The following is a 15,789-nucleotide window of genomic DNA, read 5'->3' on the forward strand; positions in this document are numbered from 1 at the left end:
GCGTGGCCCCCTAGGCATTTGCTCTGGCCCCCTCTCCATCCCGCCCGTCCTTCCCCCTCCTGCCCCAGGGACCACGTCCATCTAAAGTCCAGTGTCTGGAACTGGGCACCTGCCCGGTGGGGCTGGAAGGGGGGGATTATACATGCACTGGGCACTTCTGTGGGAACACAGCCCAGCCTAGGCACCTGGGGTGAGAGCTGCACCCCATACCCCACCCTCTGTGTAGGATGCCCTAAACAGGGTGATGTTTGATCTCGTTGCAGGAACCTGCCTGGACCCCCATCTGTCCTCCTCATCCCAGAGCCCCTGATTCCCGATCAGACTCAGAGTCATAGCCAGGCTGACCCCATCCCCAGCCGGGGACGGTCACTGGCCAGTCAGTAGCTGGTCCTGCAGTCCTGATGTAGCTTGCCTCACTCCACTCCACCCGGGCCTCCCACAATGACTGTGAAAATGAGTTTCTGGAACCTGGCAGTGCATCTGCGTTGGTCTCCTGGGGCTGCTGTAACAAAGTGCCACAAACTGGGCAGCTTGAAACAACACTGGCGAATTCTCTCACCATCTGGAGGCTGGACATCTGAGGTCCAGGTGCAGGCAGGCCTGTGCTCCCTCCGGAGGCTCTGGGGAGGTCTTACTGCTTCTGGGGCTGCATGATCCTCAGGTTCCTTGGCTTGTGGCCTCATCCCTCCCATCTCTGCTTCTGTCCTCACATGGTGTCCTGTATCCCAATGACCTTCTTGTTATAAGGACACCAGTCACTGGACGTAGGTCACCCTCCTCCAGTACGACCTCACCTGCAGAGATTGTGTCTCCAAACAGTGTCAGGTCACAGGCTCCAGGTGGCCACGCACTGGGGGATGTGACCCAGCCTGCTTTGGCCCTTCTTTCCCCTCTTCTGTTAGATGCACACACTTCCCTCATCCCCGAAAATTGTCTGTTAACTCTTCAGAATTCCCGTTTGCCTGCTGTGACTGACCTTGCCTTGTGGTTCGTGGTCACATGTCCCTCTGTCCCGTGGTGGCCGCCCAGGACCTTCTGTGCCTGCTCCAGCCTCCAGTGCCCCCTGTGCAGCACAACTGCCAAGTCCAGCTTCCCCTTTGGAAGAAACCTCTTCTCTGGAGCCCCAGCAAGATGATCCCTCTGGCCAAGCGCTCCTCTGACCTGGCACTGCTTGTGGTCTGTTCTCCTCAGCCGCGAAGGTGGTGAGACCCTTCCTCACCCCGTGTGCTCCTGAGATGCCTAGCACAGCAGGACTTCCTGTCTTCAAGCTCGTTGGGTGAGTGGCCGTCAGACGGGTGGGTAGATAAAGAAAGGCACTGACGGCTCCGTCTGCTGGCAGGTGGGGCATGAGGGTTTAATCACTGCTTTCTGGACAAAGGAACAGCCAACCTGTCAGCAAAGTCAGGTCAACTAGCATATCAGCAAGCTCCACTGAAAAGGCTTTAAGGGAAACGGGGTTATACATTCTTCTTTGGAGTCTGAGACAACATCAACTGAGTTACATCGAGTCCAGCTTTTTTAATTTAAATGATGACTGTGTCACCAATTAGTTGACCAAAAGCAAGATATCTTACCTTGAACAAGACATATACTATATATTCTTTGAGTCAAGTTTCTTCTTCCTCTGTACGTCAGAAATTGATATTGTGTACCCGGTAATAAATGTACAGCCACCATAAACAAAGGCTTTCAGAAAATGCAAACAGTGGGCCAAGGTCATGGTCCTGCTCGGTGACAAGCCCTCTCCCTGTCCCACTCCATCCTGCAAACCCCCAGGGACACCCTGGCTGGGCTGCAGTGTGGCTGGCTCTGTGTGCACCTGCTGCCCCTCCGTGGCCCCCACCTGGCAGGGACCCAGGTGTAGAGGATGCAGGTTCCTCAGCGTTACCCCCGTCAGATTCCAAGGTGGCTTAGAGCTAACTCCCTCTAACACCCTTTACCTGAGACTTGACCTGTCGACTGCTGACCACACCGCTGCCCGGTACCTCGGGGGTCGTCAGCCCATGCAGCCGACCACACCTCCTCTTCTGTCTGCGGTCCAGCCTGGTCTTGGGGATGCCTCGCCTCCTCCCTCCATCCACCTGCCCCTCATCCGCCCCCTCTCCCATCCATCTCCTGCCTCCGTCCAGGGCGCAGCCTGGCCTCAGGGGATGTGTGAGCTCTGGGAAGTGGCAGGGAGTCTGGCTGTTGCTATTCTTACTTCTCAAGAGGCTTCCTCTTGCACGACCCGCTCATCGGGCTGTGCTGGTAAGCGAGCCTGTGGAAGGTGACTACGGCTTGTTCATGCCGCTGGGAAAGTCTGTGCCAGAGGTACTTGGCCGCACACTGGGCGTCCCCAGGGAGAGGCCATCCTATGGGGTCCGGGCTGAGCTCATGAAGTAGAATTTGGATGAAAATAATTCCCCATCCTGTTTCTCTGTCATCTAGGTGATGTGTTGACTTCCTTTTAGATTAAATATCGTACTTTCCGCACATGATAACTGAATTGGCCCGTATAATTTCATCAGTAGGTGGACTGATCATTTCCACCCACTTACCCTTTTGCGTTTTATTGATTGTTACTTATTTGGTTTAGAAAGACCATTCTCACTTTGGGTAATGTGAACCAGATCTGAAGCCTACAGCTTGCATTCTTTCTCCTAAGCAAAAAGGGGAGTTCCAGCCAATCTTGCTGGTTTTATTTATAGCATTTTATTTCCTGAGAGAAGACAGGGAAAGTCAGTCTTCCCCTCACTCATCTGGCTTCTCCTCTGTGGTCTCCCAGCTGCGGGTCGGAGCAGGGGTGGGGCTCCGGGGTTGGGGGGAGGCTGGACCAGACCGGTGCCCGGTACTCCAGCAAATGCGAGATCAGAGGAGGAATTATGTCATTTCTCCGAAGGAGTGAGTTCAGCTTGCTTCCGCGTGTGTCTGACTGACAGCCCCACACAGGACCCAGCGCATATAAGGAGCGCCTGCTGCCCGGCGGGTACCGAGCTCTGAGCCCAGCTCCTCTGCTGAGTGGGGCTGGGTCTCCTCCCTGACCCTCATACCTCCTGGACCCCATTCCCAACTCTGAGAGGAGTCATCCCTGCAGGTTTTCCACATACCAGGTAAGAGCTTTTTTTAAATTTACCAAAGCATTTCATTGTAGTTTAATTTTCAGAAAAGGCTCTTTCTGATTCTAAGAGGGGAGAAGGAGAAAGTGCAGAAGAGGTTTAAAGTAAGGAGGGGGCATGCCTATTAGTACCTCAACAGCAGACACGTCTTCACCTTGTATTTGTGCCGCCCAGTTGGAGAACTGAGGCGAGTAGACTCATTTTCAGCACTTTATTTGCAGGGATAATGCCGTGACCTTCCTGGGCTTTCTCACCACCTGAGGACTCTTGTTACTTTCGTGAATGTACCTGCCTGGAAACTTGGGCAGATGCTTCTGTTTTCAGCTACTGAATCAGACATTTCCACATAAAGTTTATTATCAAGGTGCGGCCATGAGAAAGAAACTAGAAAAAATTGTTCCTGAGCACGTGAAAAACAAGCGGAGAGGTTATAGAGACAAATTCTAAACATTTTTCACGGCTGACAAGTGCTTTTGAACGGTCTTAATGAATAGTATTTAGTGAGCCTGTGCAGAGTGTTCTGACTGCCCGTGGACTCCAGCTGTTCTTGAAAGTCTGGGGAATAATTTGCAGATGAAAAGGTAGAGGGGAAATAGCGTTACTTCTGTAAATCCGAGTTGGGCTCCTTTGGGGAAATCACGGCACTCTCGACCGAGGGAAGGAGGTGTTTCTCAGTGAAGTTATGTTTGCTTTGATTGTTGATATAAAAAGAATTTTAAAAGATCTTTACAAGTTCTAATGGTATTCTGTTGCAGAAGGCTTTGGAAACCTTTCCTTTGGAAAAAAATATGACCTTAAACAAGCACTAAATGTGTGAAGTGAGGCGTAGGATATGGGAGCGTGTGTCCCCGTCCCTATGGCGTGTGTCGTAGGATATCATACGTGTTGCCTTCTAAGAACACAGGACTTGATAAGGCTGTGCCAGCCATACCCGTGACTCCGACCCTGCTGCGTTCTTTTCTGCTGTCGCGATCCCCTGAGATAAGATGGGACAGATGGCAGAGGGCTGATACTTCTGCTTTAGAATCAGAGGATTTGATTTTGTTAGCAACAGAGTTCAGTGTACTCCCTTGATAGGAAGCTGAGCCTCCAGAATTTGGAAATTTACATTTTGGATGGAGCTTGTCTTTGCCAGAGGCAGTGGTCACTGCTGTCTGCAGGGGACAGAGGTGCACATGTGGCTGAATGGGGAAGAGACCTGAGCTTTGCAGACATGCCTGCCCACCGTTTACTCTGAGACACTTGGGTAGTGTTCACTGAGTGCCAAGTGCTAGTCGAAGTCCCTTAGGAGGCTTCACTCGTGTAACTCAGCCCTCTGGAGTCCTATCAACACCCTCACTCCTACTGCACTGGGTGGTCATGGGACAGCACATTCCAATGAACAGCCATGCGCCCTGTGCTTGCTGGGCTACATAAGCCTTTACAGACACTAACTTGCTTGATTTATTTCTCACAATAACCCCATGAGTAGAAAATTTAAATGCCCATTCTTCATTCTACAGAAGAGGAGACTTGAGACCAGAGAGGGTAAGTAAGTTTCCCCAGGTGGCACAGAGGGTGCCTGACAAGGCAGCTCTGAGCCTGGCCCGGCGGGGGCTTGCCTGGGCACACAGCTGGCTCCTCGACGTGCAGGTGGAGCTCAGCGAGATTCTGGACTTGCTGTGGACAGACTGAAAGCAAGTGTCTGGATCCCAGGGGGAAACCTGAGGGTCCTGCATGGACCCCGCTTCCCCAGGGGATGGTCCCCATCTTGGGGGGAATGGGTAGTTCTAGGTTTCCAAATCCTTCTGTAGAGGGGACTCCTTGGATTTCTTCATCACTGAGAAGCTCAGGATATTTGAAGCCCTAAACAGGGAGGGGTGAGGGTCTCAGCTTGGCTTCGCCTCAGCGGGACGCAGTGTATCGCTGGAGGGGCGTTGGGACCGTGCGCTGCTCGGCGGGGAGACCAGGAGGCTGAGCAGGGGTTAACGGTGGATGGGCTCCTGGCCAGTCTCTGACTTCTAGGCCAGTGTCTGCTGAGCCTGCCAACTGAGAATCCTCAAGAATGGAAAAACAGGCCTCAGGAAAATAGAAGAGCAAAGTAAAAATGATTCCTAAGTAGAAGGCTATTTTTGTAATTATGATCCACCAAACTAAGTTTACTTCTAACTCATATGCAGTTAATATTTATTCTACTTAATTAAGTCACGTGCGACTTTTTTCTTGGCTATTTACACAAAATGTCTTCATAGGTTATTTTCCCCAAGCTGACATTTTTCTGAATTCAAACTTCCTGGGTTTGCATCCTGGCTACACCTTTCAGTAGCGTCATTGCTCTGGGCAAGCACTTAACTTCTCTGGACTCCACTTACCCGTCAGTAAAATGGAGATGATAATAATAGCTGCTGCCTCCTAGGTCATTATGAGGGTTAAATAATACGAATACTTAGGACGCCATTAGCATGGTGCTTGTCAGCAAGTGCTAGACCAGTGAATACCAGCTACAGTTAGAAGAATCCATTGGAAAAGCACGTTTCCTATCTAGCTTGAACTGCCCACACATCCATGTGGGCAGTTCTGATTTTCCTATACCAATTCTTTTTAAAGGGTCATGTGAGTAAAAATTCCAATCTACACTAGACGTTGAGGTTATGTATTCAGAAGTAACGGGTCTGATTTATTTGCAGGGGTTCAGCTCGGCAGAGGCAGGATGCTGTGGCCGCTGCTGCTGCTAGCCTTATGGCCCTGGTACGGTGCTCGGGGTGAGTGTGGACCCTCCCGCCCCGCCCAGTGACCTGGGCTCCCAGAGCAAAAGCCTCACCTGTGGGAGGAGGGCTGGACAAAGTGGAGGCCTGGATGGAACCTTCTTAACTTAGTTTAAGATAAAGCCCCAATTACTTTTGAGTCCATACACCAGGAAATCATTTATTTTTGGAAAATCCAGGTGGTAGAGAAAGATACCGTCTGACCTGGAGATGCAGTCTTTGGCTGGGGCACTTTTTGCCTTTTTTCGTATGTGATATTTACAGCATACTAAACTTTTTGGTGTTTTATAACTTATTTCCTTCCCGCTTTTTTTCCTGCTCTTAAAAATGTGTCAAAAATATTTTTCCGTGTGTTTCTTTTCTTACAACATGCTTTTTAATGACTGCATAATGTTCCATTAGAAGGTAACCCCCAGTATTTTTAGGTCAATTCCCGTTTACTTTACACATCCCATCTACACTAGTATAAATGATGCCTCATGGAATACTGCTGTGAATACATATATCCTAGAGTTTGTGATTATATATTTAGGATAGCTTCCCAGAGTAACATTGCTGAGTCAAAGGTTTTAATTACTTTAAGGATTTTTGGTATATGGGCAAATAGCTCTATTGCAGGTAGTAAAATGACACTTCTATCAGCAACACTGTGTACTATAGTGCTTTAATTTGCCAAGTATTAGATGAAAAGTTTTTCTCTGTTTAAACTTTCTGTTCAGAAAATTATTGTGAATGACTTAAAGTGTCAGGATTTGGGGAGGTCTGACAACAACTCTTTCCAGTAGTTTAGACGGTGACTTAAAACCATTCATTTGTGGCCTTACGGCTCATCATCTCTCAGATGCTCCCCCTCAGGGTGAGCCCTGAGTGGGAGCACGTCTTTCTACAAAATAAGGGATGCCCATGTGACAAGCTCAAGTCAGCTGATCTAAGAAAGCGACAAGAAATGTAACTGCTTTCTAATGACGCGCCAGTGGCAAGACTGGAGGTGCACTTCCCTGCGGGATGCCTTTCTGGGCAATCAGAGGCTAGAAAGAAGGTCGCCTTCGAGCTTCAGCTCTGGGTGGAAGAGCAGGAAAGAGCAGGTGGCCAGGGTCCTGGTCCGGGAGCAGGTGGGACCGAGCATGACCCAAACGCTGCATCCGTCCCCGAGGAAGGCTTGCTGGGCAAAGGGTCAGCTGGTCTGAGCAGAGCGCCCCTGACTGGTCAAGGGCGGAGCCGGTCCTGTGGAAGCAGATGTCTGAGGGGGGAGGTAGCGGTGGTTTTCGAGGAATAAAGCCCGAGCACCCAGGCGAGGAAGCGGGGGACTTGGGGCCCCGAGACGAGGGTGCCTGTGCCTACTGCTCCCCGTGACCCCCTTGCTCTGCCCCCCGGGCAGCCGGCGACCAGGACGAGGACACCGCCTTTGACCTCTTCAGAATCAGCAGCATCAACCGCAAGACCATCGGGGCCAAGCAGTTCCGGGGCCCGGACCCCAGCGTGCCCGCCTACCGCTTCGTGCGCTTTGACTACATCCCTCCGGTGAGCGCGGAGCACCTGGGTCGGATCGCCGAGGCCATGCGGCGGAACGAGGGCTTTTTCCTGACGGCCAGCCTGAAGCAGGACCGCAAGTCCAGGGGCACCCTGCTGGCGCTGGAGGGCCCAGGCGCCACACACAGGCAGTTCGAGATCGTGTCCAACGGCCCCGCCGACACCCTGGACCTCACGTACTGGGTGGACGGCACCCAGCACGTCATCTCCCTGGAGGACGTGGGCCTGGCTGATTCCCAGTGGAAGAACATCACTGTGCAGGTGACCGGAGAGACCTACAGCCTCTACGTGGGCTGCGACCTGACGGACAGCTTCACGCTGGACGAGCCCTTTTACGAGCAGCTGAAGACGGAGAAGAGCAGGATGTACGTGGCCAAGGGCCCCGCCCGAGAGAGCCACTTCCGGGTAGGTTGTGCGGGCCGCAGCCGAGGGCCCCGCTTAGCGCGCTGCCTGGTGCAGGGGTCGGGTGCGGCCTTGGAGAAGCAGACACACGTGCGCCTACCACACAGGCTCCACGTGCACAATGCACACCCACTGGCACGTGCAGTCATGTACACGTGCACGCACGCTACACGTATGCACATGCTTGCACACACACTCATAGACGCTCTTACGTGCACACGTGGCACACACGGCCTTCTGAACCAGGAATGAGCAGAGCACGCCGTCATAGGTGCCCTTTCTTAGCTGCACAAATGGTCAGCGATTTCCTGAGTGAAGACTCGTTTGATGATTGGGGAAGCAGCCCCGTGCAAACGTGTCTAGAACCCCAGAGCCCCAGATTCCAGTTCAGTACTGACATGGCAGGAAGACGGGAGAGAAAAACTATGTTTTCTAAGGAAGGGGCTATTGATCTATGAGGGAATAGTTCCATGTTCGCCTCAGTTATAATAGTTTTTACAAGAGGATCGATCTCTCTGAATGCAGGTGTTTAGAACCTGCAGTGGAGGGTCAGTAACTATTCTCCTCCAGGTGTGTGTGTATTCTTTGGAAATAAATGTATGATTAGACTCAGTTATTTCAGTAAAGGCCTAGAGATGCTGGTCGTGGTCTCTGGCCATTGTCAGGAAGCCCCCCAGGCCCACGTGGCCGACTGGCCCCACTGGGACGAGCCCCTCACTGGCACCGGGAGGACGGCCTGGTCTCATAGCTGTACCGTCTGTTCTGTGGTTGGAACAGTACACGTTCCCGAGACCCACGGCCGCGTGCGGGAACACCAGGCACCCGCAGAGTCCCCTGCGGAGAGAGTGTGGCCCCCGCTGTCCCCTGAGCGTGTTCAGAAGACAACCCTTGCCATCCCTCTGGGGGCCACCGCCCCTTCTCTAAGACACTCTTCCTTCTCCTCGGGTCAGCCCCACTGTCTGCCTCTTGCCACAAACGAAGCTTCCAAGTAACATACAGATAACCCATTAATGAGATTTCAGACCTGCTGAGGGGAGAAGCACAGAAGAAAACGTTCTCACCGCTATACGGTTGCATCCCGTATTTTTGAAATATCGTTTAATGTGGCCTCGAACGTTTGCTGTTTATCCGTCTCCGTTTCTTTCCTTGTACATATTCCAGGGTTTGCTGCAGAACGTCTACTTAGTGTTCGAAAACTCTGTGGAAGATCTTCTGAGCAAGAAAGGCTGTCAGCAAAGCCAGGGAGGTAGGCGTGTGAGCTGCGTGTGGTGCCCCATGTCCCACCTCTGAGGGGTTCCTCCTTTGGTGTGTGGGGAGGGGCCGGTGGGACATAAGTAAACATGTGCCGCCATGGCCTTGAATGAGTTCGCTGGTCAGCTGGGATGTGTTGGCCTCTGAAACAATACATCGCTTGAAGGATTAATTATGAATAATTTTAATTATCTAATATAATCCATTTTACATGCCAAAAAATAAATCCCTGGCATTTTAACATGATTTTAAATACATGCAACTATTCCAGTCTACTGATGTGGGAAGATCAACTTCGTAAGATAAACCAGAGATGTTTGTCCAATTTGGTTTATGGAAGTTTTTTATACTATTCACAACTGTTGATACAGCCTTATTATGAAAATGGACGCCACTTGCATCATTGACAGATAATCCCACGCTGTCTGTTAATTGCATTTTGAATTTACATTCAACCATAATTTGTCAACATTGTCTTGAGCATTTGATATTTGAAGGTCACTATGCCGGGGCTTTTGGAATGCATTGTGTCATTTCATCTTCAAAACCCCTTGAGCTGGGCACATCCACTTTCCTCACTTTACAAATAAAGAAGCGAGGTGCCAGGAGGGCCCGCTAATTGTCGGGGCAGTGGCCTGTGAGCATCAGAGCAGCGCACCTCCCGCCCCCAGGCCGAGTCCCACACAAGAGGCTCTTATCTGCCACGTGATCCCATTTTCCGATTTACTTCCATGAAAAGGCTTCTTCATGTCAACTGTAAGCAAGTATAAATCGTCCTCGTATGGATGGATCCACGCGTAAGGATACGTAGGACTTGATGTCTGTAATGCACAGCTGCAGCTTTGTGACCCAGCCCTTGCCCCTGGGCGTCCGGAGTGCTGGCTTGACGATTCCGAGCCTGAAGCCCCGAGCGCTGGCATTGCAGGCAGCATCCGAGTCTTTCCATCCGAGGCCGTCCACCTTTCAGTCTGTGTGTCTTTCCACAGTCGGCCAGTTGAGTTCAGGGAAGGAAAGAAATGAAACTGTGACTTTTGGTGGCCTGTGCAGTGAGAGGACCTTATAAGGCCTCCTGCCACACACCCTCAGCTCCAAACTCCCTGAGCACCACAGCCTCCGAAGCTCTGGACCACATCCCATCCCAAACCACCAGCTCCGGCTGAAATGCCAATATCAGCCCCTTCGGATTAGGTCATAGACATTTTTTGCGGGGAGCTGAGGTCATAAAAAAGCAAAAGTTCTAAAAAGGCTAAGACAGTACTAACTGACATCCCACAGGACACAGAGAAAGAGAAGATGGTCCTGGGGGCCCTGATAGAGGGAGACTTGCTTGTCTCTAGATAAGAGCTTAGCCTCCTTGGAAGCGGTCACCCGGTGGGGTGGGCACGTCTCTGTGACAGAGAAAAGGAAAGGGGGCACTTGACCCTCGATGGGGGGGAGAGTGGACGTGGCCCTCACCCCGGTCCCTGCCCTGCATGCCACGAATGGGGGGTGTCCTATCCTGAGGAAGGGCTCTGCCCATCTTCCATGAGACGGTCGTGGGACTTCCAGGCACTTTTATTATTGCCGTGTTTTTATTCTTCTACATACATGTAGCGATTAATATGCTTATGTCTGTATGGTTATATATGGTTTTAGGTCTGGTGAGTCTGAGGTATCAGTGTGAGTTGCAACAAGGATTTACAAACAAATAACAAAACTCGATCGTAGACCGTCTGACAGAATTATGACGTTGACAGGTCGTAACTCAGTAACGGAATGTATCGGACGAGACAGTTGAGCATCGCTGCAAAGAGGACGCTGGGGCTGGCTTGCCGGCCACATCCCAGCTGGCCAGGCTCCCCCGAGGGCGACACCCGTCTCGGCACTTGCCCAGATCACTTTTGTAACTAGTGGCATAGCCGTGTGTGTGTCCCACGTTCAGGGACTTCCAGGCGCTTGTACTATTTCTGGGGTAGTGAACTCTGAGCCCATGGTTGGGATTCTGCCTTTCTGGGGGTCTCGTGAGGCCAGCAGGGAAATGATGAAATGACTCATTTAGCAAGAAAAGAACTGAATTTGCCTTCATGCAGTAGCCAAATGAAAAGGCGTTTGGGATGGAAAAAGGGGATAAATGAGGAGTGAAAGGAGTTGTTGGAATTCATGGAGAATATGGGGCTGGAAACAGGTTTAGGGTGGGGGACAAAAAGAAGGAACTTATCTTAGATAATAAATTATATAAGTATTTATATAAAAACAAGAAAAACAGGAAATCGTTGCCTCTAAAGAATTGGAGCACGATGCATGATGCAGCTGTAGGTCTCTGGCTTTTTGCATCTCTCCATCCCTGAGCTGACCGCTCGCTCTGCTCATGGGTGGTGTCTGGGGCTCAGTCCCCACGGTGCTGCGAGGTAAGCAGCTCACTCTGGTACAAGCAGGGCCGTAACGGGAAACACCTCCGCCAGCTCTCGGGTTCTTGGGCGCCCGTGTAGCTCAAGTGCTCTGGATAGCGCCCCGCGGGCCCGGCCAGGCTGTGGCCAGAGGCCAGCGGGCTCACCGTTCCGTGTCTTCCCCACAGCCGAAGCCAACGCCATCAGCGAGAACACGGAGACGCTGCACCTGAGCCCCCCAGTCTCCATGGAGCACGTGGGCCGGAGCGAGGCCAAGGGCCCGGAGGTGTGCGAGCACTCCTGCGAGGAGCTGGGCAGCTTGATCCGGGAGCTGTCGGGGCTGCACGTCATCGTGAACCAGCTCCACGAGAACCTGCGCAAAGTGGTGGGTGCCCCGGGGACCCTCCTCTAACCACGAGTAACCTCGACTATCCACCGTTAACCAGCACTCTCTCCACCACTACCCCCGACTAGCCACTGCTACCAGGAGTAACCACCCGGCTCCCTGGACGACCAGGCTGATGGTCCCGGACGTGTGTGTGGCTGGAGGGTGGGAGAGGGATGCTTATGGAAAATGTGCTCACGGGCCACGAGCTTTCCTCTCAGTCCTTCAACCCTGGGGGTTCGTCTCCCAGGAAACAGAAAGCCTGCATACGAGGGAGGTGCATTCATCTAAAGAATGGCATTCAGAGCGGAGCCCGTCCCTGAAGGCTCGAGGTCATCACAGGCAGATTGGTTTCCTCTCCGCAGCTCGTCAAGGGGCAGAACACGTGCCTCAAGTCTTAGCAAGCGTGCCTTAGGGCTCAGAGCAGGTTGCTGGCAGTAAGCAGCCTCCGATGGCCCATCCTCCCGCCGATGTAGACCTCAGGCTGAGCTCAGCTGAAGGAAGCTTGTGCCCCGGGGCGGCTCCGAGGGAAAGAATACCAGAGGGGAGGGGTCCCCAGGCCCCTGAGGCTCTGCTCCACCCAAGGGCCCTGGATGGGGCACTTCTGCTCCAGCTAGGGTGCTGGCTGGGCAGTACCCACGACGAGTGTGGCTTCTGGGATGTTCTACCACGTGCTGGGTGGGGGCAGGAGTGGGGGGGGGGCGGGGGAGAGCACCCTCCCCGCCCAGCGCTCGCCACTTCAGGGAGCCTCCAGGGCTGGGGGCGCTGAGACCAGGGACACCCGCAGGCGGGGACCCTGCTGGGTGGGGATCTTCGTAAACGTGGAGGACCTTCCCACGAGCTGCACGTGGCGTGTGACCTCTAACTGGCTGCTTCAGGACACAGAGCCTCAGCCCTGCTGGTGCCGGTGGCGTCCGGAGGGTCCCGGTGGGGGAGGGGCTGCAGAAGGGAGGCCGAGACAGGAGCGGGGGAGCCTTTGCCCCTGACGCGTCTCGCTTTCAGCTGAAAAGAGCTTCGGGAGAAGTTTACCTACATTGGAGTTAGGGATTAAGGAAATTCGCCAGCTCCCTGAATCACACAAAAACGTCCGGATGGTGTGTTTCTGTCCATTTTGCGCCAGAGGGGGGCGCATATCTTTTGGGTGATTCTCAAAGTGCCCATTATCCCCAGATCAGAGATGTTAGTGGGAGCAGGGTGCCTAGGAGGGAGGTGACAACACACGTGCTCAGGGGACAAATGGTGTAACTTTCACTTAGTTGATTTTCTTTTAAACTTTGCATTGTTTCCTGCAGTCTGTAACCCCCATGACAGCAGGGCTTATGTCTGTTTGCCTTTGCCGTTGTGCTATCAGAGCTGTGTCTGTCACACTTGGAAGAATGGGTGAATTCAAGAATTGAACCTTAGTTTTCAGCTGCGGGTGGTGGGAGGGACCCCGTCCCCCTTGGTCCAGCCTGAGGCTCCTTCACGACTGCACGTCCCGCATCCGCCCGCGTGCGATGGCTGCAGAGCCTGCTGTGGCTGTGCTGACCTCCTTCCCTCCACTTTCCAGTCAAATGACAACCGGTTTCTCTGGGAGCTCATTGGAGGACCCCCCAAGACCAGGAACATGTCCGCCTGCTTGCAGGATGGCAGGTTCTTTGCGGAGAATGAAACCTGGGTGGTGGACAGCTGCACCAAGTGCACCTGCAAGGTGAGACGGGCACATGGTCTCCTGGTGGCAGCCCCGGGCTGGAGGCTTCCCGCTCTCTGCTCCCCGCGCCGCACGTGGGGCGTGGGGAAGGGGGCCACCTCCAATGAGGCCCGAGTGGCCCCGTGGTTCTGCGCCCAGAGAGCCGGGGAGGGTGCAGCCAGTGTCACCCGATGGCTGGCCGCCGGTCCCCCGCATCTTTGTGTTTGAGGCCACTCGGTCCTGCGAGCGTCTCGGGTTTGGCATAAGCCGCTGGGGATGGGGTCACTGCCCACGACACGACCTGACGCTTAGATTCCTTATGTCCTGCCACCTGGTCTCCACTGCTGGGGGCCTGGACACCAGACGCCGCTGCGACCTTGTGTGTCCCCCCGCCCGCAGCGCGCGGAAGGCCCTGTGCCCACGGCTCCGCGGACGGAGAAAGGAGCGTGCGCACGGCGAGAGATGCTCTCGCGTCCCTGTAACCGGCGGGGTCTGTGGGCAGAGACCTCCAGCCTTCCTGCCGACCCTTCCAGTCCAGCCCTGGGTCAGTGTTCATGTTCCTAAATGAGTGACATAAATGCCTCTTTTCCTTGTAGAAATTTAAAACCGTTTGCCACCAGATCAGCTGCCCTCCCGCCACGTGCGCCGACCCGTCGTTTGTGGACGGCGAGTGCTGTCCCTCCTGCTTCCACGGTGAGTGCCCGGCGGGCGGGCGGCGGCCTCGGCCCCAGCGGCCCCAGCTGTGGGACTGTGCGGGTCTGTGTCGGACAGTCTCGCAGGGGCCAGGGCTCCGAGGTCCTCCTGAAGCGCCCAGGTGCTCGTGACTCCGGGGTCGCAGTGGCCCTGGTCCTCCTCAGCCTTCCCTCCTGTGCTGGTCCAAAGCCACAGCCCCCGCCTCTGTTTCGAGTCCCCCGTCACCCTCCCCAGCTGACCCTGGAGCATCTGAGCCTCCTTCACACCGGCTCCCCGCCCCCTTCCTCGTGGTGTCACCGGCAGCCTCGACTGAATCGGTTGCTGCTCTGCGTGTCCTGTTTGTCTTTCACTGTCTGGCCCTCATCCTGGTCTGGGGGTCCTTGAGTCTGGTGACCCGGGCGGGGCTGGGCAGCTTCCGTGTTCGGGGAGCCCACAGGCATGAGCACAGGCTCTGCCCCTCCATGAATCTGAGCAAAACGTGGCTTTTCCAGGTTTCAGATTCTTCATCTGTAAAATACAGAATGAGCGTCCCCACGACACGGGGTTAGCTTTAGGATGAAACTACACAGCACAGTGTGTACAAAAGTGCCTGGCGTATATTAGGTGCTGAACAGACCAAATCGGACACGCTACAGAGAGTAACGGTGTGACGGCGGGAGCCTCAGGGTCCATTTTGCCCAGAGGGAGCCGTTTCATGTTGCTGAGTAAAAGCCAGGGAGGGTCTCCTCAAATTCTTCTCTTGCTGCTTCTGAGACGTTGAATCATAGCATTTACTATTTACCAGAACGATCTCTTGCATTAAGGTACAACTTTTCTGTTATTCAGAGATTGATAATTTCCTGTGAAGAATTTCTTGGCAAGAAATTGCCTTTTTATTTCACTTGCTCCAATTTAAAGTATTTGGAATGAAATTCAGTGTCCTGTAATTTCAACCAAAAATTGAAGTTTCATCACCATATATAAATCAGCACATGGAGGTTCAGGTGGAAATAACTCACATCTTAGCAACTCCAGCGAAACCTCGTGCAGACAGGGTTCAGCGCTCTCCTTCGTGAGGCCGTTAGAAGCATCCACAGACCCCTTTCCTGACAGTAGACACTGGGTTTCTGGCCAAGCTCCTTGTGCATCCCCCTGCTTCCCCTTTCCTGGGAGGGCGGCCCCTGCGCTCCGACCCTGGGACAGACGTGGGGCGGCCCTGCTGTCTGCCCACTGCCAGCACCCACCTGGGGCATCCAGCTTGGAGCCCAGGGCTGGGCTCTGCTGTGTGGGGCAGTCCCCGGGGAGGTCTGATGGCCAGTGGTGCTCCCCCCAGCAGACGGCGAGGACGGCTGGTCCCCGTGGGCGGAGTGGACGGAGTGCTCTGCCACCTGCGGGCCTGGCACCCAGCAGAGGGGGCGGTCCTGCGACGTCACCAGTAACACCTGCCTGGGGCCATCCATCCAGACGCGGTCGTGCAGCCTGGGCAAGTGCGACCACCGCAGTGAGTGTCAGAGGCCGGGCCGGCCCGGGGTGGGGGACAGGGCCCAGCCCCTGGGGTCTTGGGGGTCCAGAGACACCCTGTTGCTGCCCTTGCTGGGAGGAGCTCCACCTGGCCCACACACCCTACTCTTCCCCAGCTGGGCTCCCCACTCCTGCCTGGTTGACGGGCAGACTC

The 15,789-nt window shown here is 54.0% G+C and overlaps 1 protein-coding gene across 2 annotated transcripts in view; it reads left to right on the forward strand.

The window, feature by feature from the left end:
- The first annotated feature begins 2,922 nt into the window (after positions 1-2,922).
- Positions 2,923-15,789, forward strand: part of THBS2 (thrombospondin 2) — a 28,110-nt gene continuing 15,243 nt past the window's right edge. The window contains exons 1-8 of one of the 2 annotated variants that reach the window (XM_032651725.1): positions 2,923-3,089; positions 5,762-5,836; positions 7,218-7,774; positions 8,933-9,017; positions 11,577-11,773; positions 13,323-13,463; positions 14,039-14,135; positions 15,451-15,615. In XM_032651725.1, coding sequence (XP_032507616.1) covers positions 5,785-5,836; positions 7,218-7,774; positions 8,933-9,017; positions 11,577-11,773; positions 13,323-13,463; positions 14,039-14,135; positions 15,451-15,615 — 1,294 coding nt within the window. In that variant the 5' untranslated portion in view covers positions 2,923-3,089; positions 5,762-5,784. Of the gene's footprint in view, positions 3,090-5,761; positions 5,837-7,217; positions 7,775-8,932; positions 9,018-11,576; positions 11,774-13,322; positions 13,464-14,038; positions 14,136-15,447; positions 15,616-15,789 lie in introns of both variants that reach the window. The other variant, XM_032651724.1, reaches the window with a different exon arrangement.

Source organism: Phocoena sinus, chromosome 12, assembly GCF_008692025.1.
Source record: "Phocoena sinus isolate mPhoSin1 chromosome 12, mPhoSin1.pri, whole genome shotgun sequence".
Taxonomy (NCBI): Eukaryota; Metazoa; Chordata; class Mammalia; order Artiodactyla; family Phocoenidae; genus Phocoena; species Phocoena sinus.